This window comes from Nyctereutes procyonoides, unplaced genomic scaffold, assembly GCF_905146905.1.
Source record: "Nyctereutes procyonoides isolate TBG_1078 unplaced genomic scaffold, NYPRO_anot_genome, whole genome shotgun sequence".
Taxonomy (NCBI): domain Eukaryota; kingdom Metazoa; phylum Chordata; class Mammalia; order Carnivora; family Canidae; genus Nyctereutes; species Nyctereutes procyonoides.
In genome coordinates, this window is record NW_026575146.1 from 69,027,544 (window position 1) to 69,054,358 (window position 26,815).

At 58.1% G+C, this 26,815-nt stretch overlaps 2 protein-coding genes across 8 annotated transcripts; both read left to right on the forward strand.

Annotated features, from left to right (window-relative positions):
* Positions 1 to 20,763, forward strand: PPP6R1 (protein phosphatase 6 regulatory subunit 1). 6 transcript variants are annotated; one of them, XM_055310952.1, is made up of 24 exons: positions 1 to 472; positions 8,495 to 8,727; positions 9,061 to 9,247; positions 9,352 to 9,489; positions 9,572 to 9,637; positions 10,914 to 11,026; positions 11,132 to 11,245; positions 11,866 to 11,995; positions 12,081 to 12,233; positions 12,384 to 12,518; positions 12,884 to 12,948; positions 13,038 to 13,153; positions 13,255 to 13,340; positions 13,447 to 13,536; positions 13,608 to 13,705; positions 16,167 to 16,224; positions 16,314 to 16,486; positions 18,353 to 18,513; positions 18,604 to 18,784; positions 18,880 to 18,950; positions 19,086 to 19,167; positions 19,490 to 19,600; positions 19,682 to 19,753; positions 19,847 to 20,763. In XM_055310952.1, the coding sequence occupies exons 2-24, from the start codon at positions 8,501 to 8,503 to the stop codon at positions 19,848 to 19,850; spliced, it is 2,631 nt and encodes an 876-aa protein (XP_055166927.1). In that variant the 5' UTR covers positions 1 to 472; positions 8,495 to 8,500; the 3' UTR covers positions 19,851 to 20,763. The 6 variants fall into 6 exon arrangements, with proteins under 6 accessions (XP_055166927.1, XP_055166928.1, XP_055166929.1 ...); XM_055310953.1 differs by having other exon boundaries at positions 11,869 to 11,995; XM_055310949.1 differs by having other exon boundaries at positions 2 to 472; positions 11,833 to 11,995.
* Positions 20,764 to 20,844: 81 nt separating this feature from the next.
* Positions 20,845 to 23,786, forward strand: TMEM86B (transmembrane protein 86B). 2 transcript variants are annotated; one of them, XM_055310955.1, is made up of 3 exons: positions 20,845 to 22,067; positions 22,330 to 22,576; positions 23,111 to 23,786. In XM_055310955.1, the coding sequence occupies exons 1-3, from the start codon at positions 22,017 to 22,019 to the stop codon at positions 23,491 to 23,493; spliced, it is 681 nt and encodes a 226-aa protein (XP_055166930.1). In that variant the 5' UTR covers positions 20,845 to 22,016; the 3' UTR covers positions 23,494 to 23,786. The 2 variants fall into 2 exon arrangements, with proteins under 2 accessions (XP_055166930.1, XP_055166931.1); XM_055310956.1 differs by having other exon boundaries at positions 22,333 to 22,576.
* Positions 23,787 to 26,815: the final 3,029 nt, after the last annotated feature.

Genomic DNA, 26,815 nt, shown 5'->3' on the forward strand with positions numbered 1-26,815 from the left:
CCCCAAGAAGACTGCAGAGTCCGAAAACCCAGCGGGTGCGAGGAAGGGGGCGGCCGAGGAAGTGGGCTTCGGCTTCCGACGGCCGCTGCTCGGCCCTGCGGCCTGCCGGGACTGGGGAAGGAGACGTCTTCCCTGACCGGCCTTTGCTTTCCCGCGCGGCGCTGGGCCGGGCCAGCCGGGGTGACTTCCCCGCCGAGGGCCTCCGCCGGCCTAGAGACCGCGCTGACCTCCCCGCGCCCCCTGGCTGCCGGCGGGCCCCGGACCCCCGCGTCGGTCCGCTCGCAGCCACCCCGCGGCTCGGCGCGCCAGGACCCTCCCGCCCCGAGGCCCGAAGGCGCGTGCGCGAGTTCCCGCCGCCGCCCCCCGCCCCCTCAAACCGGGCTCCACAGCAGGGGCCCGAGCCGCTGGCGGCGGGGCGGGGGGGGCGCCCGGATGAGCCCCGAGTGCGAGGAGCCGCCGCCCCCCAGCGCAGGTGAGCGGCCCCCGCTGGGGGAGGATTCTCCGCCCCCGCCTGCTCCCCTTGCCTCCCGGACAACCCCCTCCCGCCCCTAGTTCCTAGACTCCCCGCCGCAGCCCCTCCCCAGTCTCCTCTCGTCCAACTTCCCCTCCGCGGACCGAGTCCCTCCATCCCCGTCCTGGGACGTGTCTGCCGTTTCCTCCTGCCACCCCCCCGCCCCGGAGCTCCCCATCCCCCCGGCGTGGCGTGTGCGGGGGTCTTGGGGAGCGGCCCCGTCGCCGTGGGGGTAGGCGGCGGGGGAGGGAGGGCACAAAGTCCCCTCACAATTAGCGGTCACAATTAGCGGTGTTGTGATGGAGATGGCTTAGGGCGTGCGGGCGGCAGAGGGGGCGCCGGGGGGACTGGCTCGGCGGAGGCGCTTTCTGTCCGCGAGGGATAGTGCCGGCTTGACAGATGGAGAGTGGGAGGAAGGGCCTTCCGGGTGGGAGGAACAGCACGTGCAAGTCTGTGAAGGTGGGGCTCTGGGGCTGGTCTGCGGGCGGACGTTGGGGGCGGCAGAGGACCCCTTCTCGGCGGACTTCCTGCTCAGGGTCTCCCTGGCTCCTTCACACCTCTTTGCCGGCTGGAGGCCACAGACAGCACATGAACCCCAGCCCTAGAGGCAGGATGTTTCTGGAAAGGGAGATGTATCAGGTGTGGTGCGGAGTTCTGAGTTGTAAAGAAACTTGAGCGAGGTGTAAGGCGGTGTTGAGGGTAGTGCTCTTCCCCTCCGGTGGCTCGGGGGACTCACTAGGCTGTAGAAGGCACAGGAAGGGCTCCAGGACCATAACTAGGTTTGGGGTTACCTATTGCAGCGGTCCTCAGGGGGGCTGTGTCCCCCAGGGGACATTTGGCAATGGCAGGAGACAGCAGTTGTTACATGACAGGGTACTCCAGGTACCCGGTGGGTAGGGGCCAGGGATGCTGCTGCCATGGCACAGTGCACAGCTCAGGGTGGCCCCCCGCCTCCAGTATTTTCCAGCCCCAAATGTCAGTAGTGGTGCGTTGGAGAAGCCCTGCTCTCTTGCTTAGGTGTCGTAGATGGTTTGGTCTCCTCTGCTCTGTTGCCACCCATGAGTGGCTGTGTGGCGTATTTGGATTTACTTTCGTGTTTTCTGTCGTTTTTGTTGGGTCATCTGCTGTTTCTCTGCGTCAAAGGAGAACCTGCTGGCTTCCCCCTCACCCCCACCTCTCCACCACCAACACTTTTTCTCAGGATCTGTGGGAAATGACTTTAGCAATTCCTTTTTCCTCTTTGGACTTGAGTTTTTAATTAATTCAACACGTATTTATTTCTAGCTGTCAGCCTGGTCTTATGCAGAGGGAGGCAGGTGACAGTACAAGTGAATCCTGTCACAGAGCGCTCAGATGCTGTCACAGGGTGACCACGGAAGCTGTGGAAGTGTGGAGCAGGCCCCTAACACAGTCAGGGGAGGCTTCCTGGAGGAAGTGGTGTCTATGCTGAAGCCTGAAGGACCCAGGAGGAGCTAGTCAGGCTCAAAGAGCTGGAGGGGAGGCAAAGGGAGCAGCCAGCCAGGGCAGAGGCGAGGGTGCCTATGAGCAGTCAGGTGTGGAGGGAGTGTTGAGCGCCATGCGGGTTGCAGCAAGAGATGAGGTGAGAGACCTGGGAGTTCTGGTGAGAGAGGCCTTCCTGGCATCCCTGGCTCACCAGCGCTCTGGGGCAGGCTCAGCACATGGGGGGTGGGGACACGCCCTCCTTTCCAGGCCAAAGCACTGTTTTCTCTTTGAACACTGTTTTATAGGTCTTCCTGAGGGAGGTGTGTTTCTACAGTCACCATGAGGTGTCTCCCAAGTGAGAAGACTGAGGCTCAGTGCTGGTGGGACCCCAAGCTGATCCAAGGCCACAGGGATTAAATTTGGAGAGGCAGGATTGGAACCCAGGCTCTTCTGATTTTGGATTAGCCTGGAACAGCAAGTCTGCTCCTCTATGTTCCAGAGTCTGTTAGTTCCTTCCTTTCCTCCTTGGAACCCATAACTGATCCAGGAGACGGTCCTGAGTGTGAGCTTTCTGGCCCCTCGGTCCTGGGCCTGGGGTCTGTAGTGTCTGTGTTTCCTAATTAGACCCTCCCCAAGGGTGGACTAGAACAGCCACCTCCCCTGGGAGAGTGTGCTTTGGGATCTCCTCTAACTGGGGACCCTTCCCAGGCTTTTCCAAGCCATGGGAAAGCCCCAGCTCATCATCCACTGTGGGTCTGGCCTCAGTGGTCCCTTGTCCTTAATGGATATCTTGCTGCCTCCCTGGCTAGTTGTGTGCTGGGTTCTGCAGCCAGCACACACGTTGGGTCCCCAGAGGCCATGGGGTTGCCGTTACTGTTACCCCGTCCTTAGAATGGCAGTCCTCTACCCTTTTCCAGATTTGGAGAGCTGATGGTTGGGATGAATTGAGGGAGGTGGTCTCCCCATCCTTGGGCCTGCTGAGCCCTGCAAGAGACTGGGGCTGGCGTTTTGGTAGTGTTTTTTTGTTTGTTTGTTTGTTTGTTTTTTGTTTTTAACACTTTATGTACTTTATTCATGAGAAACACACAGAAAGAGGCAGAGACATAGGCAGAGGGAGAAGCAGTCTCCCTGTGGGGAGCCCAGTGGGGGACTCAGTCCCAGGACCCCGGGATCATGACCTGAGCCAAAGGCAGACGCTCAACCACTGAGCCACCCAGGTGCCCTTGGTAGTGGGTTCTGTCCGCTTTAGGTTCACCTAGCCTAGGTCTCTTACAGCAGCCTGTGGGCCTGTGATAGCTGAGGTGGCAACTCAGGTGGTCACTCTGGAGGCTCTCCCAGAGGCCTCTGCACCCTTGACCTCCACTTCTGGGTGCTTTGGGGCCAGGGCAGGCGAGGAAGGGGTGGAAGATGAAGGCTCTGCCTAAAGGCTCCCTGGCAGGCAGAGCGGTGTCTGGATAGACCTAGATGATGAGGCGGCAGCGGCACCGTGGGGATAGCACTCTGGGAGCTGTAGCCAGGCCCTTTCGGACCCCGGGCAAGGGCTGGCATACTCTTCAGAGGGCAGCTGGTGTCAGAGCCTAAGAGCAATCCAGTAGAGCAAGAAACCCTAGGTGATGGTGCCAGGCTGGCAGAGGGAAAGGTGGTTCTCGTGTTTAATGGCTTCCTTTCTTGCTTACGGTTTCCCCTTCTTCCGTTTGCAACCAGAGTCATGGTTTTCAAACTGACAGAGAGCCACTGCTAGTCACTTCCGCTTTCTTGAAGGTTGCTAAAAGTTGCATGAGGTGGGGGTGGGGGTGTGTGTGGTGCCTGCCAGAGTGTTTGAATGACCTGGGTTGCCCAGCAGTCTTTCTTTGGGTTCTGTATTTAGAGTTGTCACTCCTGGGTGAGTGGCCAGCTCCTTCCCTTCTGCTAGGGGTGTCAGGGCTTCCGTGTGGCCAGGGGCACACAGGAAGGGCCCTGCACCTGTGGAGCACCTGCCTTAGCTAGCTGTCCCAACAGCGTGGCCCCATTTCACAGACGAGGATGCCAAGTGCCTGGCCCAGGTTCACCCCGTTAGAGAGTGTGAATGGAGCCTCCCTCTCTTGTCCGTCAGACTCCTGGGGCTTCCAGCAAGTTATACCTGGGAGGATGGGGTTGGCCATGAACTCTTAGCTGCCATATCTGCAGCTCTGTTTTGTGTATGGCTTGTGAAGGGATGTTTGTACGGTACCCGGCACCACTTGCTTGCATCTGATCCTTGCAACTTCCTCTGATTTTTGGAGGAGCGACCTGAGGGAGAATGTGAGGGGCCACCTGGGTCTTAGGCCCCTGGGGCCTGTACCTGCACCACCTAGCACCCTCTTGTCTTATCATGGGTGGCCTCACCCATTCCCACCCCATAACAGTTCTCTGGAAAGGCTGCGTGGGGAAGGAAGCCCTGTCTGCCAGCCCAAGTGGACCATCTGAGGGGCGGTTGGGGTGGTTCCCGTAGCCCGTGCCCTCTTAAGTAGGTGCTTCAGAAGTAGGCACGTCTCCACTTTGAGAATTTCCAACTGTAGTGAGGAGAGCAGGGCAGGCAGAGTTCTGGTTCTTTGTCTCGGCCACAGTGTCCCGTCTGTCAAAAGGAAACCATGGCCAAGCTTCACCTCCTTGTCTTGGTGCCGAGACGGGGTGCCCATGCGGCTGCACAGGTTTTCAGAAGACGGGGGCTAGGCCCTATCCCTACCCTGCCCCTTTGGGGACATTGACAGTTGGGAAGGGGAACCTGGGCAGGCTTTCTGTGCCTCAGCTCTTCTGGCAGCTGCTATCTTGTCAGCTCCGGGTGACTTGGACTTGGAGCAGGGTCTGAGCCGGCTCTGTCACCGCAGCCTTGGGCAACTCTGGTTTTGTTTTTGCTAATGGTTTTTGTTGAGATGTAATTCATACGTTGTGTGATTCATCTATTTAAAGTGCACAAGTCAGTGGTTTCTGGTGTATTCAGAACCGTGCAGCCATCATTGTAGTGGGGTTTTGTCACTGAGGTATAATTGACAAAATTGCGTACAATTTCAGAACTTTCAGGACTGGGTTTTTTTTTTTTTTTTTTTTAAAACATACTTTTTCCAGAAGAAAGTCCCATACTTGTTAGCAGGCACTCCCTGCCCCCATCCCCAGTCTCTCCCAGCTCCTTTTGTCCACCTCTTCCAGACATTTCACATAAATGGAGCCCTACAACACGTGGTCCTTGGTGACTGGCTTCATTCACTCTGTATGTAGCCTTTGAACTCTCTGGTCTTCTCATCAGGCATGAGAGTGTCTGGTGTGGGAAGAGATTGTGTGCTCACCCCATGGAACTGTTTGCCGCTCGAAGTGGTTCTGGTCCTGGCTTTGCCAGCTCAGGAAGCATGCCCACGCTGCCCACCAGTGCCTTGGGGCTGGGGAGGCCCCTTGCTGGCCTTAGTTTCCTCACCTGTGATGCTGCCCCGTCGTGGCCTGTCACGTATGGAAAAGTTCCTTTGGAAGATCAGGATCTGGGCAAGGGGAAGGAATTGCCAGTGTGCCCAGGAAGGTTGCTGGGCAAGAACTGCATACCAGGGTCTGTGCTAAGTGCTGTCCCGGGCACTCCTGGCTGCCCAGTAAGGAGGGTTCTGCTGTGTGGACCATCATCTGGTCCGGGTGTGTGTACTGTGTGATGGAGTACTCATCTTGCAGGTCAGGGTGCATGTCCTGAGCTGGTGGATAGAGGTGGGGCCAGAGGACTGCTTCAGCCCCTCTGGGGGTAGGTGCTTGGTAGGAGACCCCAAGGATAAGGAGGAGCCAGTTCCTGGGACGTCCCAGGCAGGCAAGGCAGCAAGAGCAAAGTTGGCTAAGAAGAGCCCAGGTTTGGTGTGTTCTGCAAACAGAAAGGCCAGTGTGTCCAGTGTAGATGAGGAACGGCCAGGTCGGGATTTAGAGGTATTTGAGAGTGGAGGAAGCCCTGGGTGCCTGAGCACAGACCATATGTGGTCAGGTTCCATTTCCGCCAGCTCTGTCTGGGTGCCTATGGAGTGTTACGCAGAGAGACACAGGGCAGGTCTGGAGAGGTGATGGCCTGGTCGGAGAAAGGGTCATGCAAATTGAGAGAAGCCCCTAGATTTCTGGTTCAGCTCCCCCCTCCAGTGGCTGAGTGATGGGCAGGTGTGCTGGTGCAGCAGGGCTGTGAGGAGCCCAGGTCTAGCCTTCCTCTCTGAATTCAGAGGTGTCTGCTCACTGAGGAGGACCAGGAAGGACCTGGCCTTCAGCTACCTGGAGGTGTTGGCAGGTCAGAGCCTGGGGGAGAATGGCCGGAGCCAGGGCCCAAACTGCATAAACTGGGGCCTGTGCCTGTCCATTCTCTGTGTTTATGGTAGGACCTGACACCCTGACACTTTACTTTCCAGGGGCCTGGGTGGGCAGTTGCTGTGGTGTGCCTCAGCTTCCTCACCCATAAAATAGAGCCCTCCGCGCCTTCCTTGGGGGTGGCTGTGAGAGTAGGTTGAGATAAGACAATCCTGAGAGCACTGTCAGCACCACAGCCAGCGTGGTTTGTTGATGTCACCAGCATGGTGCCAGGAGGCCTAGATGTCTGGCCTGGTGGTGGGGTGGTAATGTCACGCAGGGAGCTCCTCAGGAGAGCCAAAGGCTGATGAGGGAGGCATGCCCCACAGTGGCAGTCACAGGTCGACTTATGAGGAGCCTGGCTGTAGCTTGCTTGGTGGGGGGGGGGGGTTCTGAGTGGTTGGGCAGGTGTGGGGCAGGTGTGAGAGAGCCAGGTGTGCAGACTGGGCAGCAGGCAAGCATATGACAGGAGCTAGAGGTCCCAGTTAGAGGCTGGGCTTGGCCAGAGCAGCGCTGTAAGGCTGGTGGGGCCTGTGGGGTCTCAAATGTGGAGGCCCAAGAATCCCTTTTGGGCTTCTGGCCAGGAGTGAACATCAGGCACTCAAGTTTGTGTTTCAGAAAAGTGGCCAACGTGGGGTGAAGGATGTAGGGCTAAGGGGCAAGTCAGTGTGTGCTGTAGGACAGGGCCTGGAGGCCGGTAAGGATGCCCTCGCCGCCCCAGCTGTGGCCTGGCGTCCGCTGCTGTCTTCCATGATCGTCTGTCTTCCACTCCACCTGTAGTCATCTTGGGCCAAAATCCCAGGTATTGCAGATTTAAAGCCACTTATTCTGGTCACGGAGGTTGGGGAGGATGCTGGGGGGTGAGTGGTCTCCTGTGGAGGCCGGAAAGGAGGGCTGGGTGCTGGGGGCCGTGTCTTGAGGGGACACGGCCCCCAGCACCCAGGCTCAGAAGGCCAGTCCTGCTTGAGGCCACATGTGCCCCCGCTCTGCCCTGGCTTGAAGCTCTGGCTGCTTCGAGATGTGAGTCAGAGCTGCTTTCTGCTTTGGGCTGGTGCTCCATCTGTGGCTGATAGGTTTTCCGTGGTCAAGGTGGTAATGGGGCAGAGAAGGTGAGGGTGAGCACATAGGAGGGGGACCAGCCTCTGTGGGTCTGAGAGGGGCCTCTGCCTCAGGTGGTCTTCACAAAGCAGGTGATACATGGAGCTGTGGTTGGCGCCTGTGTGGTTGCCGGGGAGCCCCCACCTTCCCTTGCAGAGGGGTGGCGACAGCCCCTCAGAGGGGGATGTGGGTGCTCCACGCAGTGGACAGAGTGGGGAATACAGGGCCTGGGAGCCTGATGGCAAGTACAGGGCAGGCCTACCAGGTGATCAGACTGGGAGCCTGTAGGTGTCTTCAGAGGAGCAGCTGAGTGTGTGCGCATCGGGGGCTCAGACCCACTTGGCGCCTAGTGAGTGCTCCTGGCATGGTGCTCCTGATGGCAGCTAGCTACCTGTGCTGGGATGGGTCAGGGTGGCACTACAGCCGGGCACACAGGGTCTTGGTGCTGGTGGGGATGAAGGGCGCCATCCTTCAGGTGGTGGGAGACAGCCTTGTCCTCCCCACTGAGTCAGTTACTCTATCCTGTTCCTTTGGGCCCCAATCAGTGGCTCTTCTGAAAGACCCCCCCTCCCCCACTTTTCCTCTTCCTTGTCTGGCCGCTGGGTGGTGGTGGTGGGGTTGGGTGTGTTTGTGTGTGTGTATGTAGCATCCAGGCAACAGCCACAGCCTGGGGACATCTCAGACTTCCCTCTGCCACTGCCCCACACCCTGCACGTGGCATGGTGATTTGCTGGGCTGGCTGGCAGCTGCGTACTGGCCATTTGAATTTGTTCAGTAGAGTGAAGTGAGTCCAGTGCCAGAGGTTTCAGTATGAGCACAGTTCCACCCCTGGGGGTCCCTGCCCAGATGTGGGACGGAGGACACAGGCCCTGGAGGGGACAGGATCCCCATGGCTCCGTGTGCAGCCTTAGGGGTCTCCTTGTGGGCCTGGTGTGTGCCTGCCTCTCGCCCCCCACCCAAGACTTAACTGGGACCTGGGGGCCAAGAGGTGGTCAGGGTGATTGGCCTCTGGTGTGAAGTGACCTCCTCACAGGCTTTCGCGGTCATCTGGGTGATGGGTGGCCAAGGTGGAGGAGGGAGTAGGGCAGTCCCAGCACAGCCTGCTGTGTGACAGACCCCTGCCCTCAGGGCGCCATGTTTTGGAAGTTTGACTTACACACGAGCTCACACCTCGACACGCTGCTGGAGCGGGAGGACCTGAGCCTGCTTGAGCTACTGGATGAGGAGGACGTGCTACAGGAGTGCAAGGTTGTCAACCGCAAGTTACTGGACTTCTTGTTGCAGCCACCGCACTTGCAGGCCATGGTGGCCTGGGTCACCCAGGAGCCGCCAGCCAGTGGCGAGGAGCGACTGCGCTACAAGTGAGCCCTTGCCCGCTCTGTCCCCCCACCGCTGCCCTGACTTGTTGGTACTGCCACTTCCGATGTGGGGTGTTGGGCCCCGTGCAGGTGGGGGACACGGAGGTGAGGGTTGACGTTGGATTTTAGAGAAGGTCACCTGGCCAGTCTGATGGGCCTGGCCAGACTAGAAGGGATTGGAGTCTGGGAGGAGGTGAGGGTGGGGCCCAAGCTTAGGAGGTGGGCTGGAGCCTCAGGGGTAGTGGGAGCCACGAGTGGGTTCTATAAGGAGGGCATGGAGGGTGGTGGCGAGGAGGACCCAGCCAGCTTCCCTGGCATTTTCCCCCCTCTCCCCAGGTACCCCAGTGTGGCCTGTGAGATCCTGACCTCAGATGTGCCCCAGATTAATGATGCGCTGGGTGCTGACGAGTCCCTCCTGAACCGGCTCTATGGCTTTCTACAGAGCAGCGGCAGCCTCAACCCGCTGTTGGCGAGCTTCTTCAGCAAGGTCATGGGCATCCTCATTAACCGCAAGACAGACCAGGTACCGTTGCCAACCTGGGGTCAGGGCGGGGAGGCGGGTGGGCGCATTGGTGGGCACAGGCCCTGGTCCTGCCATGTGACATGTGCTGTCCCTCCTGTCCCCAGCTTGTGTCCTTCCTGCGGAAGAAGGATGACTTCGTTGACCTGCTGCTACAGCACATTGGCACCTCAGCCATCATGGACCTCCTGCTGCGTCTCCTCACCTGCGTGGAGCGGCCACAGCTGAGACAGGATGTGGTCAACGTGAGTGTGGGGGCTTGGGGAGGGGGGTGGGGACTGGGGGAGGGAGGGGGCAGTGAGCAGAGGCCCACCTTCTCACCCCCAGTGGCTCAACGAGGAGAAGATTGTGCAGCGGCTCATAGAACAGATCCACCCGTCAAAGGATGAAAATGTGAGTGTCCTCTCCTCGCCTGCTGTCACACCTGTGGCCCGGTCTCTTCCCCTCACATCTGCTCCTCACGCCAGCCTCGCCCCATCCTCCCTTCCTAAAAGGTGAACTGAGGAGATGCTGTGTGGGTGCTGGCCCTTGCAGCCGCTCACTGACAGGGCACCTGCTGTGAGTAGCAAAGGGGCGCTGCCCGCAGGGAACGTGTCTCTTGAGCCAGGAGCTTGGCCCAGCGTCTCTTGACAGGTCAGAGGTCTGGCCAGCAGTTTCAGGCTCCACCCCCTCAATGCCAGCTTTCCTAGGGGACCCTTCCCCACTCCCCTGCTGACTGTGATCTGGCAGGTTTTCGTGTCTCTTGTGCCTTGGTACATCTTGCTAGTCCTTCAGAGAATCCATTCAGAGGCCCCACATCCTCACTGCAGCGCAGGGGCCCTCGCCTTACCTTCCCGTGCTGCTGACTTACAGAACAGAGGTTCACAGGTGTGGGTCCCAGGCAGACCCATTGCCTGTCCCAGGCAGGCCCCCAGGGGCAGAGGGATCAGGGGCCCTGGGAGGGGCTCTGAAGTGTGGCCCATGGCCTGGAGAGTTCTGGGGTCTGTGCAGTTGGGCCCTGGTAGCTGCGTATAGGGTTAGACTTGGGAGTTCTGCTCATGGTTCTTTTCTGTTTTTTTCCTGTAACATTTTCACCCAGGTAGAGGGTTATGTACCATATGGGTCACATGTTTAAAATAAAGAACGTAGAGCAGCATTTAATGTGTTCACAAAATCGTCTGGTTATCACCTTGTGGATCTGGGAATAATTTTTCCTTACTCCACGAAGGAAAGCCTGTGCTCCTTAGCTGCCCCTTCCCCTCATGGGCCTGCCACTCCCAGGCTGCATTTTGCCTTGGGGTTTGCCTCTGCTGGACTTGTTATGTGAATGCAATCACATGGTGCCTGGTCTTGTTGTGTGGCCCCTGCGTCAGCACCAGGTGTTCCGTGTATATCCATGCAGTGGAGTGTGGTGCATGGACGAGTCACAGTAGCTTGCTCACCAGTTGGTAGACCTCGTGGTTGTTCCCTCCTTTGGCTACGGCAAATGGTGTGGAAACTTTCCTGGTTTCCCAGGTTTTCACCGTCTTCTCTCCTGATATTTGATGCCTTGTGTTCCTTGCCTTGGCACTTGTGTCTCCCTGTCTGTGTGATCCTCCACTCCTCTTCCTAAGGGTGGGGCGGTCAGCTCCAGGACATGAAGGGCACAGGTGCTGGGCTGGCATCCTCAGCTCTCTCTTTGCCTCCCCAGCAACATTCCAATGCATCCCAGTCCCTGTGCGACATCATCCGCCTGAGCCGGGAGCAGATGATCCAGGTCCAAGACAGCCTAGAGCCCGACCAGCTGTTGACCACCCTGGAGAAGTGGGTTTGTGGTTCCAAGGCCTAGGGCGGGAAGATGTCCAGGGCCCTTCACCATGACCCCCACCCCAACCCCACCCTCATCCCCTGTCCTGACCCCTGCTCCAGGCAGGAGACGATTGAACAGCTCCTGAGCAACATGCTGGAGGGAGAGCAGAGCCAGTCTGTCATTGTGAGCGGGATCCAGGTGCTCCTGACCCTGCTGGAACCCCGAAGGCCAAGGTGAGGGGGCCCTGCCTCCCCAGGCAGCTATTGCCATCCCCCAGAGACCCTCTCCTTTTTAGGGGTGAAGGTTGTGGAGACTTGTCATCTATAAGCAGCATCCCCTTCTTGGTGGCCACTTAGGGTCTTTTTTTAAAGAATCTGTTTTGTTTTTTTTTTAATTTTTATTTGTATTTTTAAAAATATTTTATTTATTTATGAAAGAGAGAGAGAGAGAGAGGCAGAGACACAAGTAGAGGGAGAAGCAGGCTGTCCTCAGGAGCCCGATGTCCGATGTGGGACTCAATCCTGGACTCTGGGATCACACCCCAAGTCGGGCAGACGCTCAACCGCTGGGCCACCCAGGCATCCCACCACTTAGGGTCTTGGGAGAGGAGTTCTCAGTTCCTGTCTGAGGCCATGTAAACCACCTGTAGCTTTGAGCTGACTGGCTTGAGTCCAGGGCCCTATAGGCCCATGATCCCTGGCGCCCCCCCCGCCCCTGTGCACGCTGTACTTCCACAGGAAGCAGCTTGTCTCTCCCTTCCACATGTGCCATACACATGCATGTGCGTGCACACAGGCCCTGCATCCTGTCCCCCCTGCAGGTCCGAGTCTGTGACCGTGAACAACTTCTTTAGCAGTGTGGATGGGCAGCTGGAGCTTCTGGCCCAGGCGACCCTGGATAGCAGCATGTCCAGTGTGGGCGCCCTGCACGCCCTGCGCCCACGGCTCAGCCGTTTCCACCAGCTTCTGCTTGAGCCCCCTGAGGTAGGCTGGGAGTCCAAGGATGTAGGGTGGCAGGGAGGGCAGCCCTACGGTTCTAGGTGGCACTGAGCCTCCCATGTGCCTGTAGCTGGAGCCACTGCGTACTACCTGGGGCAACCTGGCCCCGCCTCTGGGCAATACTCGGCTGCATGTGGTCAAGCTGCTGGCCAGCGCTCTGAGCGCCAACGACCCAGCCCTGACACAGGAGCTCCTGGCACTGGATGTGCCCAACACCATGCTGGTGCGGAGAAGGGGGTGGGGTGGGGTGGGGTGGGGTGGAGGGCCCGGGCAGGGTGGGGAAGTGCGGGATGGGGATGAGGGGGTGGAGGGGGCCCTGGGCAGGGGTGGATGAGGGGCCTTTCCATGCCAGCCTCCACTGCCCGCCCCCCAGGACCTCTTCTTCCACTACATGTTCAACAACTTTCTGCATGCCCAAGTGGAGTTCTGTGTGAGTGCCATGCTCAGTGCTGGGCCTCCTTCCGACAGCAGCCTTGAGATGCCTGTCCCAAATCCTGTTGTGAAACATGTAAGCTGGGGTTCCCGGGTACCCCACTCTGTTCCTGTGGGTCACCCACTGTATCCTTCTGCCTTCTCTAGGTGGCCTCACATGCTGGAGGCCAGGGGCTCAGCCTTGTCCTTAGGTCTGTCTGGGAGAAATGGAGGATGATGTGCAGGCGGGTGTAGGCGGGAGCCCTCAGGGGGCAGCAGTGTCCTCTGGGGTGACAGATGCTACTCTAGGGGAGGTATTTCCTGGGTTATAGCCTAGGGCCTTGGACACGGCCCCCACCCCCCCTCCCTCTCCCCCACAAATCCCCCTTGGTGCTGGGAGGGGCACATCCTGGCCCTGCCCCCATGTCCCTGGTGCCCCCACTGTCTCCACTGCCCTCACAGCTCCTGCAGCAGTGCCGCCTGGTGGAGCGCATCCTGACATCCTGGGAAGAGAACGACCTTGTGCAGTGAGCGGCCCCTGGACTTCTTGCCCTTGGGGAGGGCGGGGCGGGGGCGCATGGGCCCATGTCCAGCTGCGGCCTCCGATCTTGCCCAGGTCTACCGGGGGCCCCCGCAAAGGCTACATGGGCCACCTGACGAGACTGGCCAACGCCCTGGTGCAGAACACGGAGAAGGGGCCCAATGCTGAGCAGCTGGGGCAGCTGCTGAAGGGTGAGGGTCCGGGAGGGTGTCGCCCCAGGGCTGGGGGCAGGGCTGCTGGCTGTAGGCGGTGGGGGGGGGGGCTCACGTCCTGTCTCCTCTGCGCTGAACAGAACTGCCGGGTGAGCAGCAGGAGCGGTGGGAGGCCTTTGTGGCCGGACCCCTGGCCGAGACGAACAAGAAGAACATGGTGGACCTGGTAAGGCGCCGCAGCTCTCTGCCGCGGTTCTGTTCTCCACCTGCACCTCCCTGCGGCTGCACCCTGCCATCCTGGCCCTCACCCCTTGCCTGCCCCCATGCCCCAGGTGAGCACGCACCACCTGCACTCCTCCAGCGATGATGAGGACGACCGGCTCAAGGAGTTCAACTTCCCCGAGGAGGCAGTACTGCAACAGGTGGGCTGGGGGCCAGGGGCCTGCCCCTTTCTGCCTGGCCCCACCCATCCCTGACCACTGCTCCTCCACAGGCCTTCATGGACTTCCAGATGCAGCGCATGACCTCAGCCTTCATTGACCACTTTGGCTTCAATGATGAGGAGTTTGGGGAGCAGGAAGAAAGCGTGAAGTGAGTGTGCTCTTCTGTAGGCAAGCAGGGGTGAGAACACAGCAGGTGGGAGCACGAGCACTTGCTGGCCCTGTGGCACTTTCTGCCAGGCTTTCTGCGTCCTCCTTGGTCCCACCAGTCCTGGCACTTGGGCTCAGCATGGGGAGCGGCCAGCTGGGGCTCCTCTGTCCCCTCCTAGGGGAGTCAGCTGTGTGTGTAGCTGGTGGGATGACCCCTTGATGCCAGAGCAGCCCCCAGCCCTCCACCAGGCCCTGGGCTGACAGGAGAACTTGAGCTTTCGGTGACTTCTACAGCTGCTTTGTTGAGCAATAGCAATTTAACTTGGTGTTGCATTCATCAGCTTTCTTCTTTAGTTACCAAGTTGTCCACCACAGGCATCTGTTCTTTTTGTAGTCAGAAAAAAAAAAAAAAATAGAGTTTTCTACCGTTTTGCAAATTGATGAGCAAGTTTATGGCAGCAAAGCTGGAGGGGAGCTCGGGTCGGGGTGGGAGCGAGGTTGGCCAGGTGGTGGTCTGGGAGGGAGCCCATCCTCTGTAAGGTCCCTGGAGGAAGTGCCATTGGAGTAGAAGGGGTGACTTTGAGGAAGGAGTTGGTAATGCCTTGAGGGAAAGTAGAGGGACCACTGGAGGGCGGGCAGGGGGTAGCCAAGGGGTGGGGTCCAGGGACAGGCAGGAGGGGCCTCAGCTGCCCCTTGGGGTCCCCATCAGCTTCATCCCCTGTGCGTTGGGTACATCTTGGGGGGTCTTCCTATTGTGTGTCTACCATCATCTTTGCCTCTGGGCTCGGAGCCTCTGGGGCAACTGAGACACATGCTGGTTGGTGTGGGAGCAGGATCGCCCCTGTGTGGCTCAGGGTGAAGGCACCATGATGGGCTGTGCTCAGCTGCTGGCCTTTCTCATGCCAGACAGAGGTTGCCTTGGGAACAGAGACCTGTGTGTGCTGCTGCTCTGCCCAGCCCAGTGCCCATTGCATGGAAGGCCGGGCAGCGCTGGTCATGTGTCGGGGGCCTGGGGCCCTGGAGAAGCCCCTCCCACAGGAGGACAGACTGACTGTTCCATGGATCGTGTTGTCTTCTCCCTCAGATAATTTGCAGTGTGGTTAAAAACTTGAAACTTTGGAAAGCCATGAAGCATTCTAAAATGAAAAATACGTGAATATTTTTAGAACTTTTATGCTGAATATGCTGCCCTACAGGGCTCATGTGGCCCCTGGATTGCCCCAGCCTGACCTGAGTGCTGGGCTCTGCAAGTTTCAGGAAGAGAGCAGGAGGTGTGAGTGCGTCTGTGCGGTGTCCGATGCTGAGGCGGCACTCGGGTGGTTGGTCCCATTTGTCCATGGAGCTTGCTGGCCATGTATTTCCTGAACTAGACAGATGAACACAGGGCAGAGTGGGACCCCACCCCCCATCCCCCACAGATGGATGACGGCTCTAGGGAACATGAGTCAGAGACTGTGGGAAGATTGTGTGTTCTGGTGGAGTGGAAGCCAGGTTCTCATTGGCACTTTGTGTCCATAGTTAAAACCCATGGATTGAATTTCTGAGCATGGGTTTTGTGCTCCCATGAGGCTTTCCAAAAGAGGATGGAACAGAGGGTGCCGGGTGTGCTCGGCCTCGATGGAAGACGGGGCCACCCTGCCGGTCACTTTGGGGTCTCAAGTTCAGAATCCCAGCTGCAGACCGGCGAGCTGTTGTGTGTTGTGGCCTGCACTTGGTGGAGGGGTGTTCACCCACCAGCAAGCAGTGTCTGGGCACTTGGGGAGCCCGGGCTCCCCCTGGAGACAGTCAGGGTGACAGCTACAGCTTGCTCGGTCATGGCCATGAAGTGGCCTCCTTCACCGTGGTGTCCTGGACTTGTGCTTCAGTTGCCTGTGGCTCCTGAACAGAGTCGGGACAGAGTTGGGAATAGACTGATGAGCCGCACATGGTTTTGGCTCGCTTCCTGGCTACCGCCATGATGGGTGAAGTCCCCGCAAACACTGAACCCTCGCTCCCAGGGGATGGGGGCACCTCTATGTGAGGAACTCACCCTGATGGCAGCCTGAAGTCCTCACAGTGACTTGTGTGCAGGGAGATCCTATCTCTGTCTTAGGATGGAGAGGAGGAGGTTGAGATGAGAAGTGCTCTGTGGCCTACCTAGGGCTGCCCTGCCACCACTTAGAGCTGAGGCTCTGTTCCCTGGGGGTGTCTTTGTGGAAAGGCTGAGATGGGAGGGCAGAACATGTCCGTGTTGGACATCAGCTGCCAAGGTGCCTGTTGGGCCACTCCACAGATGACTGCAACAGGTCATGGGCATTGATTTGAAGCTACAGTTGAATTTTGGCTAGTGGGGGGATGTGCAGATGTGGGACCTTGAGCAGTGAGAGTGTGTTGAGTGGATGCAGGAGAAACCTGGCTGACCCCTTTCCTGAGGGCTGCGGTCTCACCCACCACTCCTCACTGCCCCTGTGCTTCTCTCCTAGTGCGCCTTTTGACAAGACAGCTAACATTACCTTCTCCCTCAATGCTGACGACGAGAACGTGAGTAGTGCTCTATCCCTGGTTGTGGGGGGGCTGCAGATAGTGCCACCCACGCCACCCACCCCACCCTCCCACCCTGCACCCTGCAGCCCAATGCCAACCTGCTGGAGATATGCTACAAGGACCGCATCCAGCAATTTGACGACGAGGATGAGGATGAGGAGGAGGGCCAGGGCTCCGGGGAGTCTGATGAAGAGGATGGCCCCTGGCAGGGCAGCCAGCTGGCCAGAGGAGCCCACCGTGGCCAGCCCCCGGGTGTGCGGTGAGTTCCCCAGCAGTGGGGCTGTGCAGTCCATGAGACCTAGTTTTCACCAGCTGGAGTAGAGGAGGAAAGAAAGAAGGGAATGTGTGTGTTAGGTGGGGTGCCTCCCCAGCTCAGGGTAGCTCAGATGCCAAGGCAGGAGTGTACCAGCCTGTGTGGGGCTGAGAAGTCGGTGAGTCCTAGACCTGCGGCCTGGCCCAGGCGTGTCTCCGGTGCTCCCCTTTGCTCCTCTAGGTCAGCTTGTACTTAGAGCTTTCCACCAGCTCTGTCTCTTCTTCCTGGTAATGGGAGAGATGGGCTGAGTGTGGGTAAGCTGTGGCCAGCTCCTAGATGCCTGTGGTGCTGGCTGGCCCCACGGTCCCTGACTCGGTGGGCTTGTGCCTTGTGAACGGCATCTCAGAGCCTCTGCCCCTGTGGTCTCTGGCTTGAGGGTCTCAGTGTGCTCAGATAGTGTGCCCAAGACAGTGTGCCCAGACAGCCCCCGTGTGTCCTAGGCTGGCACTGGCCTGACTTCCTGCACTTGTGAGGTCCACCGCCCCAGTAGCTGTGTTTGTGCCTTGCTCCATCTGCTGGGTGGCTAAGCCGATAACCCCAAGGTCATGGTTCACCCCATGTGCTCTTCTAGGAGTGTGATGGTGCTAGCTCTTGCGTTTCCCCATTCGATCCTGTTTTGAGCTCAGTTTCTGTATTGTGAGGTGGGGGTCCGGCGCCGCCTCCTGCACCTCTCGTGGGAGACACTGGGTGCGCTTAGCTTTCCCTGTGTGAGTTGGTTTCTGGCAACTCTGGGGCTGCTGGTCTTCATGGCAGGACCTCCCTATCTCCATGACCATTGTAGGAAGGGTTGAAAGTAGGAAGTGAGTCCTCTAGCATTGCTTTTGAAGGACTGGTGGGACTTGTAAGGTCAGCCTGTTCATTTCAACAAGGACGCTGGCTGGGTGAGAGGGCTTGCCCTGAACCTGTGGGTTACCTCACGATCTAGGAACCGTGTCCCGTCATTCGGTCTGTGAGCTTGGAATGTCTTTCCGTTTACTTAGGTCTTTTTTAGAGTGTAAGTTTTGTGCTTCCTTTGTTTGTTTGTTTGTTTGTTTGTTTGTTTTTTTGAGTATTTTATGTAAGCGGGATTTTGAGATTGTCCCGAGCGTGGAAATGCAGTGGACGTGTGGATGAGATGTGTCCTGCAGCTTGCGGCACTCATACACACTGTGACAGTTTTAATGGGTTCCTTAGGGTCTTCTCTATATGGCCTGGCTATCTGCATATTGGGTTTTACTCTCTTTTCTGGTCTGGATGTTTTTCTTTTCATGTTCTCGCTTCTCTGGGCTGCAGTATGGTCCTGAACAGAGTGGGGAATAGGCATCTGTTTGCTCCTGACCCTGCGGGGACAGCTGGTCCTCCAGCACTGAGCATGGTGTGGTGTTGGTTGTGGCTTTGGGAGATGCCCCTTCTCTCCTGTTTGGCGGGTATCTTCATTTGTTTTCAACTGTATTCACCTGTTTGCACCCGGGTTCCTTTCCTGTCAGCAACTGTAAAAACAGTTCCCACCAGCTCTAGCGGGCATCTGGCATCCTGGGAACCTCATGATTTGTTTAGCTGTTTCGCATTAGTGGCCATGTAGGCCAGTCGGACTTTCCCCAGGGGCTCGGGTCGAGCATTGGTCAACACCTAGACCATAATTTTGGAGCGGCTAGATATTGTTCTCAGTCTGCTCAAGCTTCCAGGTGGAGGGAGGGTGTCAGGTCGGCCCTCAGCGCCTCCGTAGGGCACTCAGGGCGCCCACCTGCCTGCCATACCTTGGGCCCTGGTAGGCCATGACCTGTCTGTCCTGTGGCTTCCCAGCCATCCACCCTCCTCCATCCCTTCTGGCAGCACAGCCGCTGACAGGTGGTTTCTGGGCAGGAGTGGGGGCAGCACAGACAGCGAGGAAGAGGAGGATGACGACGAGGAGGACCAGGACGACGGTGACGGCCGTGTGGCTGGTGGGGGCGCCGGGCCCCCCTCTTATCCTAGCCCCGGCCCCCAGCCTCCGGGTGGGTGAAGGCACAGGGCGGGATGCAATGGGGTGCCCATGGGGTGTCTGCCTCTGGTGCTCACCCCACCCCTCCATTCACTCCCCCCAGGTCCCAGCTGGACAGCTACCTTTGACTCAGTGCCTACAGATGCCCTGACCGGCCCCCGAGACTCTGGGGAGAAGGAGCCGAGCTCTGGGCTCTTTGCCCCACAGGGGTCCCTCAGCATACCCCGGGACCTCCCTGCCTTGAGCCTGGCCGGCCCTGTGGCCTGCACCACCGTGCAGCTCAGGTGAGGCTTCAGGCAGACGGGTGCCCAGGTCCCAGTTCACTGAGGCTGGAGTGCTGACCCCGGCTGGCCCTCGGGCTGCTTTTCTTGCCCCCCAGGTCTCAGGACCCCGTGTCCCCCTTAGCACCTCAGGAAGCCACAGATGGCAGCAAAGTAGCAGAGCCTTCGGGTGAGTGCTGCCGCCTAGCCCCACCTGCGCTCCCCATTGTCCCCCAGGCTGGTGAACACTTGGCACACTGGGGCGAAGCGCAAGAGTAGCATCATGCTTACTGAGTCTTGTGTTTCCTGGCCTTTCTCTTCACAGCCCCCTGCCAGTCCTTGGTCAGCATCGGGGACCTCCAGGCCACACTCAGAGGGACATGCTCCACCCCCAGCTCCTTGGACAGGTGACTGACTGGGGAGCAGCTGCTTTAGGGGGAGGCAGGTGGAGCCTGGCCCCTGGGTTGTCTCTGCACCACTCAGGGCCTCCAGGCAGCTGAGGGTCCTGTGCTGTGCCCATAGCCACATATGGGTGCCCGGGTCTCCCCAGTCAGCCCCCGGGGGCAAGATGGCTTCCAGAAGGGGATAGACAGTGTGTGGAGCCTGCGTCTCATCCAACCCTGAGCTCCTCCTGCCTGGGGTGGCTCCCAGGGGTCTCTGATAGGAGGGTCTAGCGGAATATCAGTGATGGTAACCTTACTGATACCCAGCCCACCCCACTCTCAACAGTGCAACCAGAGACCCTGCTACCTCTGTTCCAGCCTCCGGGGCCTGCCAGCACCCCCAGACCACAGCGGGGGAGAAGAGCCCAGAGCCCTCAGGGCTCCCTCATAGCCAGAGGTGAGTGCCGTGCAGCCTCCAGGGTAGCTGGTGTCCTGTGGGGGGAGGCATTGACCTTTCTGTGTCTCTATCTCCTGACAGTGCCCAGGCCCTTGAGCCACCTCCAATGCCCAATGGCTCTGCCCCCGGAGGGCCAGCGTCCCTGGGTTCCCAGTGAGTGGCAAGGGCCATGGGTAGCAGGTGGGCTGCACAGGTGGGTGCTTGGGGGATAGCGGGCTTCTCATATGGGTATCTCTTGGTTCCCAGGTAACTTCCCGGTCCCGGTGGTGGCGGCTAAATCCTCTGTACTCCACGTGGACCCTGCCCGAGTGGGGGCAGGGTGGGGCCCATGGTGGCCCTGTTGCCCCATCACCCTGTCCCCACCCTCTCTGCCCCCACATTCTCTCCTTTAGACTCCCAGGAGCCCGGTGCCAGGGAGACAGGCCCCTACCCACCCCCATTTGCACTGAGAAAAAAAATTATGGAGTTTTGTCTCCTAGAATAAAGAAACAGAGTTGAGTAGAGAGAAAGAAGAGAGAGAGAGAGAGAGAGAGAGAGAGAGAGACCTATATTATATATTATATACAGAGAGAGAGTGGGTGGATGGAGAGCCAGGAGCAGGCCCGGCCAGGCAGGGCAGCTGGTGGGACCTGCTTCCCATCCCCGTGGGGTGGGGGGTGGGGGGGACTGTGTAGGGTCCTGGGGCCGTTGCCCACTCTCCCCTCCCACCATGCCCCCAGCCTCCGGTGCAGATGTCCACACCCACACTTGGTCAGGTCCACCTCGGGGGAGGGCCCGAGTGGGGGCCATGCCTTTGCCCAAACCCTTGCCCTGGACCCTGCACTTTGACCCTGGCTGGGAGATAAAGGACCCACCTGGCCCTGCTGGCTCTGTGGGAGCTGGCAGTCCCCGTCCAGGGGGTTTCTCCGGTGACATTCCCATGGGGCCCTGATGCACTCACTGAGAGCCCCCTCTTGCACCTCCCATGGACCCCGGGGGTGGGGAGTTGGCGGGGGTCTGGCTGGGGTCCCCTTCCTATGCCCAAGGGTCTGGGGTCCAGCCCAGCTGCCAAGTGACCTTGTCCTAGCTCCCTCTCCCCAGGCTGGCGTGAGTGTGCGTGTGTTCGTGCTGAGCTTCTATTTCATATTGCAAATATAAATAAAGACAGTTTAAATTCCTGCTCAGACCATGAGTTCTGGAATCTGGAGTTGGGTGTCCTGAGCTGCCCTTGCACCCTGGCCTCGAGCTTTGAGTTCTGGGATCTGGGGTGGGGGCCTGAGCTGCCCTTGCACTCTGGCCTCGGGCCTTGAATTCTGGGATCTGGGGTCGGGGGTGGGGGCCTGAGCCGCTCTTGTACTCTGGCCTCGGCCTTGAGTTCTGGGATCTAGGGTTGGGGGTTCTGAGCTGCCCTTGCACCCTGCCGTCAGGACCCCAGGCCTTCCCTCAGCCCCTGGGTATGCCCCTCAGAGTGCAGTTTGGCTCCTGGACCTTCATGATTTGCTGAGGGTGGGGTCACTTATGCTCAGACCAGGAAAGGGTGTCCCGGGGGGAGGAGCAGAACCCTGCCTCATCCCCACAAGCTGTTTTTGGAGTCCCTTCATGCCCCCCAGCCCTGTGTATCCCGGGTCCATACACACCTCCAGGAGGTGGCAGACCAGCCTCCAGCCTTGGTGGGGGTGACATGGCTGGGCGACTTTGCAGCAGTGATGTTCTGAACCTTGTCCCCTGTGGTGGAGCTGTGGGTGCCTGTGGGTGGCCAACCCATCGAGATAGGTGGGTACCCAGTAAATCCATTCCTTCTAAACCAGAAGTTGAGCATGGGCCCAGTGCACTTACAGGTTTGCACAAAAGTCTGTTGGGATGACAACTCAAGCCAGCATGGAGCGATGAGTATACAACCCAGCACTTGGCATTTGATCCCTCTGGATTGTCTGTGGACAGATTCTGGGGGCCTAAGACCAGAGCTGAGGGTAGCGTGGGGTGTGGCCCCGGGCAGCCTTCTGGGGGATGGTGGGCAGGGGCCTAGGGAGTTTCCATCTTGCACCTCCAGGCAGAGTGGTCCTGCCACCTGAGACCAGGGATGATGGCTCTGCCCTGCTCAGGGGACCCCAGGTGCAGGGGAGGGCATTGATGGCCACGCACCTGTGCCTCCCTTGCCCTCCTGCCACCGCCAGGCAGTCAGGGAGGAAGCCAGGTCTGGTGGGCAGGGGCAGTGTACTGTGGGGGAGGAGGGACCCCTGGGTCCCCCGTGGGCGCCTTATCAGCGGTGCCAGGTGGGGCCATCCCCAGGGCGGGGGCAGCATCTCCTCGGGCCTGTTATCGGTCCCAGAGTCCACAGGACGCTCCTCGGGTTAACGTGTAACCACACACTGTCCCCTCCACCCCCAAAGCCACCCGTGCCCACACACGCCGCTACTCTGGGGAGTCATAGACCGACATGGACGCTTGGGAAGAGGGTCTGCCGGGAAAGCCTTGCTTCTTAGTCCAAGTGAGATGCCTGGTGTGGGAGGGGGTTAGGCCTGGGTTCTGGGGAACCTGAGCAGCCTGTGGGAATCAGGGGGCCCTGCCCTCTGGAGACCACACATCCTGGTCCCTGAGCAGAAGCTCCCCGCAACAGACAGCGTGACTCTGGTTCCTGGGTTAGGGTGCAGTGGGGCCCCACCACCTAGTCCTGGCCATGGGGGCCTGGCCCCCAGGGGCCGGGAGCTGGCTGGGCTCTAGGGACTCCATGACCTCCTTGTCTCTCAAAGCAGCCACGCCTGTGCTGGTGGTTGAGCCCCTTCTTCCTCACCTGTGCTGTCTACTTCCTCCTCTGGATCCCTGAAGACCAGGTATCCTGGGTCAGCGCCCTTGTCAAGTGCCTGCCTGTGCTGTGCCTGGCGGTGTCCCTGCAGGCTGTGCGAGGGGGCAGGGGCTACCACACACGCCTGCAGGGGGCCCTCCTGTCCTCAGCTGTGGGGGATGCCTGCCTCATCTGGCCTGAGGCCTTTCTCTTTGGTGAGTGGGGCCGCACTATGGTTTCTGAACTCCACTTGGGCACCAACCCCTGCTCTCACAGAGCCCTTGTTCCCCTAGGGTATCAGGAAGCAGCAGTGCCTTAGAAGGTGGGAGTGGTGTGGAGGGACAGCAAGGAGGGGCTTCAGGTGTAACAGTCTTGAGTAGCTGGTCAAGGATGGCCTCACCAAGGAGGTAATGTCTCAAGAGTGCAGGAACCACCTGAGGAAGGATGGTCTGGGCAGAGGGACTGACAAGTGCAAAGGCCCTGGGGTGGGACTGCTGGCAGTTCAGAACAGGTGGGTGGGGAGAGCCGAGTGGGGAGCAGAACAAAGGGACAGTTGTAAGCAGAGTGAGGATGGGATGCAGTATGCATTGTAAGGAGAGGAGAGCTCTGCATCATGGGGGCTGGTACCATCCCAGCAGATGGGGATGGTGTGGCCAGGGTGCATGCTGCTGCGAGGGGCAGTCCTTCCCTCAGGCTCTGAGCTGCAAGGTGGCCACGTGGGAGCAAGCAACAGGTCCTGTCTCCTCCAGGTGTGGCTGCCTTCGCCATGGCCCACCTGCTCTACCTCTGGGCCTTTGGCCTCACTCCCCTGCGGCCAGGCCTCCTGCTGCCCGTCGCCCTGGTCTCCGTCCTGTATTACGGCCTCCTGCTGCTCCACCTCCCAGCCAGCATGGTCCCGGCCCTGGCGGCCTATTCCTTGGTCCTGGCCGCCATGCTGTGGCGTGGCCTGGCCAGAGGTGGGACCGTCTGCTGGGGTGCCCTGCTCTTCACGCTCTCGGATTCGGTGCTGGCCTGGGATACCTTCGTCCAGCCACTGCCCTACGCCCGCCAGGTGGTCATGACCACCTACTATGCTGCCCAGCTCCTCATCACCCTGTCAGCCTTCCAGAGCCGCAGGCTCAAGACCACCTGACTGGGGTGGCAACACCCTGGGGCTCCCAGACCGGCCCCACCACTTGACACGGTGAGAACCGTCTGTGGAAATCCATGTCTGTTGCCAAGGCCCTGCCACCTTCCCTCTGTTCTGACTCTGGATTCCAGACCCTACCCCCACAGCCTCTCACCCGCCTCCACCTGCCCTCCTCTCCTCGGCCCTGATCTATTTTGTGCCCAAGTAAAGTGGACACTAAAACAGTCACATCTCTGTTATGTGGGGGAGGAGTGCAAACAATACCAGTAAATGTTATTTTTTTCTTTGTTTTTGTATTTTTTTATTATCGTTATTTTTTAAATATTTTATTATTTATTCATGAGAGACATAGAGAGACGCAGAGACACAGGCAGAGGGAGAAGCAGGCTCCCTGCAGGGAACCTGATGTGGGACTCAATCCCAGGACCCCAGGATCATGCCCTGAGCCAAAGGCAAATGGTCAACCACTGAGCCACCCAGGTGACCCTGTTCTTTTAATTTTTAAAAAAGATTATTTATTTAGAGCGGTGGGGAGGGGCAGAGGGAGAGGGAGGAGAGAGAATCCTCAAGCCAACTCCCCACAGAGTGTGGAGCCAACACTGATGCTTGTTCCCAGGACCCTGAGATCACACCCTGAGCTGAAATCAAAAGTCGAATGCCCAACTGTCAGAGCCACCCAGGTGCCCCCCCCCTTTTTTTTTTAAGCAACGGAGCATCATTTTAACCATTTTTAAATGTATGATTCAGTGCCATCAGGTAAGTACATTCACTGTGCTGTGCACTGAATGTGTTTTTATGATCATTCCCCTGATAGAAACACTATGAGCTGGACCCTCATAACACCACATGTACAGAATAGAGTTGCTGACCATGGGCAGGCCTGGCACCCTGGGCTTAAGGAAGGTGGAATTCCCCCAGCGTCCCCAGGTCAAAGTGGGTCCACCCCATCCTCCACCCCCAGCAGTGACCTCTACACAGCAATGACAGCAGGAGAGGTGCCTAACAAGGTCATCTTTCACAGGCGGCCCGAAAGGGGTGAGTTTTAGGGTTTGGAGGAATATCAAGAAGTGGAGTCACCATTCTGTGCGTGCTAAGCAAGCATGAGGTTGCCCACGAGCACGTAGGAGACATGTCTGTACACACGCACATTATGCTAATGACGCTTATGCCCACCTTTTTTGGGTTTAGGGACTCTTTTTTTTTTTTTAAGATTTTATTTATTCATGAGAGACACAGAGAGAGGGAGAGGCAGAGACACCGGCAGAGGGAGAAGCAGGCTCCATGCAGGAACCCTAATGCGGGACTCGATCCTGAGACCCCAGGATCATATCCTAAGCCAAAGGCAGACGCTCAACTGCAGAGCCACCCAGGCATCCCTGCGTTTAGGGACTCTCAAAGCAGAGGGGGACTTCTACATCCATGTGGTACTTTTAGAGACCACAGCCCACTGCTGATTTTTTAAGTTTTTATTTTAATTCCACTTAGTTAATATACAGTGTAATGTTAGTTTCAGGTGTAGGATATAGTAATTTAGCATTTCCAGATGTCACCCGTGCTCCTCAGGACAAGCACCATCTTCCTCCCCATCCCCTGGCCCCCTCCCCCACCCCTGCCCTGGTCACCAGCCGTGTGTTCTCTCTAGTGAAGAGTCTTTTCCTTGGTTTGCTTCCCTCCCTTTGATCCCTATGCTCGTTTGTTTTGTTTCTTAAATTCCACATATGACGGAGATCATACACTATTCGTCTTTCTCTGACTTTTTTTTTCTGACTTATTTCACGTAGCATAATATGCTCTTGCTCCATCCAAGACATTGCAAATGGTAAAATCTCATTCATTTTTTAAAGATTTTATTTATTTATTCATGAGAGACAGAGAGAGGCAGAGACACAGGCAGTGGGAGAAGCAGGCTCCATGCAGGAAGCCTGATGTGGGACTCAATCCCTGGACTCCAGGATCATGCCCTGGGCCCAAGGCAGGTGCTAAACCACTTAGCCACTCAGGGATCCCCTCATTTTTTTTTAAGATTTTATTTATTTATTGGAGGGAGTGAGCACAAGCAAGGGGAGCAGCAGAGGGAGAGGAGAGGGAGAAGCAGACTCCCTGCTTGAGCAGGGAGCCTGACCCGGGACTCGAGCCAGGACCCCGGGATCATGACCTAAGCTGAAGCTGGACGCTTCACCGAATGAGCCACCTGAGCAACCCATGATCTCCTTTGTGATGGTCGAGTAATACTCCATTGTGCATATATCTCACATCTTTACTCATCAGTCAGAGGACCTGTGGGCCATCTCCATATTGGGCTATGTTGCCGCCGCTGTAAACATCAGGGTGCATGTGCCCTTTTGAATCCGTACTTTTGTGTTCTTGGAGGCCACCCCTGCTTTTCAATCCCCACCCCGCCTTCGGGCCACCGTACCTGAAGGCTTTGGGCCACATGAGGTGTGCATGCACAACCCAGACAAAGGTGAGTGTTCTAGGAGCTGTGCCTTGCTCCACATAACCGCAGAGGCCAGGCGCGTGCCCCTGCCTTGAGCCCACATAGGGGTCCTGATGGCCCTGCCAGCCGTCAGCAGCAGAGGCTCAGAACACACTAACTGGGGGGGATGAGGTGAGCATCTTCCCTACTCCCCTGGAGAGCGCCCCCCCCCCCAGAACAACCCTCCACCCCCGTGGAAAGAACTAAGGAGGGACATTTCCTGCTTCCATCTGTCTAAAGAACATCTTCCTTTTTTTTTTTAATTGAGAGGTGCTAGACATATAGCGCTGTGTGAGTTTGAGGTGTAGGCATGTTGATTTGACACACTTATGTGTTGTAACGTGATTGCCTGTGCAGCGTTCACTGACGCCTGCGTCCCATCATCTCTTTACCTTTGTGTGTGCAGTAGAACAAGTAGATCTGGTCCCCTAACCACTGCGAGCCTTATAATACAGTATTGTTGACCATCAGTGCTATGCTGTGACCATGTTCTGTTGGAGGTTGTTTCTATTTGAGTCCAGAAAAAAACTATCCTGGTCATGGCTTTGTTGAGATACTCTTCAAATTCCACACAACTGTCCACTTAAGGTATATGCGGGACAGGGTGCCTGATTGGCTGGGTGAAACCCTCAGCCCGTGGCCTCAGGGTGTTGAGTTCAAGCCCTGCGTTGGGCGTGGAGCTTACTTAAAAAAAAAGTGTGGATGTTTGTGGTTTCTTGTATGTTCACAGAATTGTGCAACTATCACTACACTCAAAGAGCCTTCACCGCAAAAAGAGACCGTGTGCCTTCCAGCCTCACCCTCCACCCCGGACCATTCATCCCCTCCAGGCCAGGGCAACCACCAGCA